The following is a 4,708-nucleotide window of genomic DNA, read 5'->3' on the forward strand; positions in this document are numbered from 1 at the left end:
TGGGGGAACTTGCACAATCGGTGGCTGACTAAATACTTTTTTGCCCCACTGTATGAACATTACCTAATGCTGCTGAAGTGAAGCCGAGCAAAGTTACAGAGGTTTAATTAGAGACACAGCTAAGCGTTTTGCAATTTGGCATAATTTTAAAATGAGGCTTTCTTGTCTTCGATGAATTTGGATTGGAGAGTGACGAAACCTGCAGCTTCAGAATCTGTGAGACATCGTCTTTCAGCACCAACAGCATGTACGTGTGCGTGTCGTCGGGTCGCGCTTTGTGTTTATATCTTTTTGCGGCATGCGTTTACCTGCTCTTTAATCATTTGCTGTTTTAGCTGTTTGGCAGTTGATAAAATAGTTTTGTGAGCTTGAAGCTGAGATTCTGGCATTTCTGGCAAAATACTTTTAGATTTCAAAATCGATTCAGGACTTCATGAATCACAATTGCTTTGTTCAAACTAAAATCGAGTCAAATTGGGAAATCGATTTTTTAAATCCACCCCTATTAGTCGCCCAGAGGTTGAGGACTTTGCATGTGCATACACTGGGCACCCAGTTGGTTATCGTAATTACTTGCAATCACTTGCTAAATGCAAAAATATTCAATTGAATCACGGGGCAGCCACCAATTGCTTCTAGCCGGATGGAGGTTGCTGTCCTATCTTTACTGTAGTGTGACTGAGCGGCTAGTAGGAAACAAGACATAGGTGAACACTATGAAGGCGAGATACATAGTCTAAAAAGCAGGAAAGAATAAAACAGACAGGAAGCCAAGTATATTTCAAAGGGAAATGACTGCAGAACACATGCCAACCCAATTAGCCCGAGCTTTCGTACTACTAAATAATAACAACTGTTCCTCGTTTGAAAATAATCCACCGACGAAGTCACTGGAGAGGTTTTGTTTACTACTACAGTCAAGCCGATATAATGAGACATGAGGTCAGACTCCATTCTCTCTGTTCGCTGACTTTTAAAGCCTCCCTTTTTAATGGTCGGCAGTTAGAGGCTTAGTGGGGAATGGAAATGTGCCAGTGGTGACTCCTGGTTTGCCTTCTTTTAGTATGTTATTTATGCGTCCTTTTCTTCTGCCAGCCTGAGGGAGGCAGGCTTGCTACTCAGTGCCAAGTGAAGAAGGGCCAAGCATGGTCTGGAATCTAGTTCATTGTGACTCGCTCTCCAAACAGGAAAGCTTTGGGGAGATGAAGCTAAGCATCATCAGCTGCTGTGGGCACCGAGGAGTGGAGACCACTGAAGGATTTGCCCACATCGCCATGGAGACAGTAGTACACGGCAGTGTAGATGAGACAAATCCATCCCTGCTCCCCCCACTTTTTTATGCTATTTTAAAACCTGGTGCTCAAGTGTTTACCCTCAGGGGTTCGCCATCACCTCAACCGTTACTCACGAACCCAAACAGACATAAAAAACTCAGAAAAGTGTGGTACAGGAACACATAAGAAAATACTAAAATATACCGTAGCATAAACAGACCAACAATTCAGACATGAATTTAAAAACGTCGCGCTGTTCCATGAGAGAAGACAGCCAGAGATAAATAAAGTGGCTGTCTCAACTGAATAAGCAAACCATAAGATTTTGTTTTTAATTCCCTGTCCGAGAATAAGCTTAGAGATAGGATCCTGATACAAAAAACAAAAACATGTTGCAATAAGGAAATACTGGAACTGGCTAGATTTCAATTAAAGCTTTCAGTTAATGTTAAAGAACAAAGACTGACCTCAACAGAAAAACAACTGGTATTTTTTAAGAGAATTAAAACCAATATAAGATATTATATTAATAAAACCGTGAAAGGTCTTACCACTGTCACTGTTGTCATCTACCAAGATGATCTCCTTCAGCAGGTGTGCCGGTGTGTGATTGACCACACTGTGGACGGAGCGCAGGATCACTGACAGAGCCTCATTCACAAAGATAAAGACTACTGAGATCTGAGGAAGGTCCTCTGGGTACGTCATCTGCTTACACCTGATAAAAGAAATGCAAGAATTATTCACCGATATTAAACCTACGCTGACCTTATTAATTGCATTTTTCCTTCAAAGGATTAATATGAATATATTAGAGAAGACAAAGAGTATATTCAAGAAGCTGTTGCTTGCTGCAAGGTAGATTGTGAGTTTTATACATGTATGTTAATGTGAGTCTACAGCAAGGAAAGGTTTGCTAAGTTTGAAAATTGTGGAGCTATCTCAGGGGTCGTGTTGTGACCTTCAGGAAGGCTGAAGCCGACACTTTGAAATGTTGCAGCAGGGACATCACAGGAGTAACTCGTGGTATTAATAATGGCTCTGGTCCTTTTAGGTGTTCAGGTAAGCAAGGACAAAGTCATGAGTTACAACCATATCAAAGGCTAAAATGTTCATATCAGAGATGTTCGTGAGTTGAATGTGTTAACATCGGGCTCATTGTTTGCTTCTGCTGGTTGGATTTAAAAAAAGAAGTTTTTCCCTTGAGTGAGTAAAATGGTCTGTAAAAGAGGAATTTTCATAGTGCAAACACTTATATTTCTCTCCGATGCACAACTATTTATCTCAAAGGCAGAGGAATAATAAATATTTTAATTTACAAATGACCCAGTTTTCATCTGCAAAAGAAAAGAAACTAAAGATAACAAAGAGACCACATGGAAAAACACACAGCACAGCCAGCCTACCAGAAACTGTAAGTATGACTTTGGTAACATGGAGGGTAAAGTTTGTTGTTATAGTATCCTTTCAGTGCTAATGGTACGATGAAGACAACATATCCTAGTAGAAGCAGGCAGCCAAAAGTCAAACTGACTGCGTTTTATCTCCGTTGTGCGTAATGGGAGAGTGCGTGCTGAATGTGAAGAAGCCAAATACATGAATAATAAAGACTCAATAATAAAGATTGGTATTCTGTGTTCTTCTCAAATGTAGGACCAAATCAGATTCAAAAACAACATACACAAAACTGAGATACAAATGCTAGAAATACTGAGCGAAACAACGATTAGACAATTTAACAAAGTCTTTGACAGCCGTTTTCAGGGAAAATAAAAGGACCTACTCTGGAGTGGGTACTTCTGAGAGTCCCTGAAAACCTCAATGTTGATTGCTTTGACTTGGAACATGTGCCATTTTGAAAAAAAGGGGGAAAAAGCTAAATATTGGAACTAAGATAAAGAAAAACAGACTGCTGCTCATTCAAACATAATACCATCTGCCACAGAGGTGGAGAAAAAAGAAATAACATAAAATGAATGCAGGGTTGCACCTGTCACAAAATGATTACATCACTGTGTGAGTCAGACCGATCTTATACTGCACAGAAAAAGGCTTACAGGGCCAATCAGGGTGTCTGCTCATGGTTCCTGCAGTAGAAAGGCTGCTGATATGTTCGGTGTCCTCCTCCCTCTCCCATTCAGCCTCCTTTCATCCTTCATAACCGCGGAGCCCTCCCTATCCATTTTCAACTTTCTGCCTCCTCCTCACACAGACTCCACAGCAACCCCTTTTGTACATCTGTGATTAGAGTCCTACGTCGTGCCGCTACCGAGACTGACCCAATTATTAAAATGATCTGTGCACTAGCGTCACTTGTTCTAAGTTCACACATTCTGTCACGATGCTGAGACTCTCCTCGGCTAATAATAGTTGTTTTCAAGTCTGGCAAACGTCCCTGTCATTTCCAGAAAATACAGTATTCTCTGAAAGACGCACTGCGAGTTTGCAGTAAGAAATAACAGTGTTAACTGGACAGAAGCACTTAAATGATTCCTATGGCAACTGTGAATACACGCAGTCAGCATCTTGCGATTGCCACCCCCCCACCCCCCCACCCCTCCACACGGCCCCAATTAGGCTCAGAATTCAATGCCTGACAAACACATTTCACTCACATCTGCTTTTATTTCCCCATGTTTCCACGTCCCTAATTCATTATGCAGGGATAATGAGGTGGCTATTATAACTGCTGTGGCTGAATTATTTACAAGAGCAGGAAACACTTGTAGTACTGTTCTGCGTCTGAATATTGATAGAAATGAACTACAGGGTAAACAAAACTATGATTCCCATTTAGCTTCAGTAAATCCTTCTCAGCCTTTAAAGTGTTTTGCTAAATACGAAGACGGAGAGGCGCCAACGCTGCTGACATCATCCTTAGTCGTAAAAACAGTAATGAGAGTGGTGATATTTTCAGTTATCTCTATAGTCATGTAGTCAGACATATTACGACAGGCCACAAATGCTGGGACCTCCCAGATCAGCCGATCTTAGTGCCAGCTCACATTAGCCGATGGCTCAGCTGACGCATCCAATTAGACCTCATCTAGGGTGCACTATTTAAGTTGTTTACCTGTCTTATCTGTAAGCTGGTTACGGCCTGCTATTCCCACTAGATCCAAATATAACTTACTGAAAAGGAAATAACAATTTTCTATTGGCTCTAGTTGTCCTGACTGACAAAATGTCAGTCAGGACAAAAAAAGTGAAGAAAAAAAAGGTATGTTTGCTGCTCGTCCACTCTTGCTGTGAGCTACCACTCTGCTGGTGCTCGGCTTTCTAATACCCCTGTGAACCAGAATGTCACTTTGACTCAGCAGCATCCGTGGGGTCAGGCCACAGAGGGATGGCCACATAGCAGATGGAGCCCTGCATGGTGCTATAGTTACATCCTTGTTCCACCCAGTGGAAGACTCCTGGTGCTCACTGCACAG

General features: G+C 41.7%; 1 protein-coding gene across 1 annotated transcript in view; it reads right to left on the reverse strand.

Annotated features, from left to right (window-relative positions):
• The window catches only part of galnt9 (polypeptide N-acetylgalactosaminyltransferase 9), a 105,811-nt gene that overhangs the window by 76,232 nt on the left and 24,871 nt on the right, over positions 1-4,708 (reverse strand). The window contains exon 3 of the mRNA XM_005733571.1: positions 1,826-1,992. Coding sequence (XP_005733628.1) covers positions 1,826-1,992 — 167 coding nt within the window. The remainder of the gene's footprint in view (positions 1-1,825; positions 1,993-4,708) is intronic.

This window comes from Pundamilia nyererei, unplaced genomic scaffold (genome assembly GCF_000239375.1).
Source record: "Pundamilia nyererei isolate P.nyererei 1_Seehausen unplaced genomic scaffold, PunNye1.0 scaffold00053, whole genome shotgun sequence".
Classification (NCBI taxonomy): Eukaryota; Metazoa; Chordata; class Actinopteri; order Cichliformes; family Cichlidae; genus Pundamilia; species Pundamilia nyererei.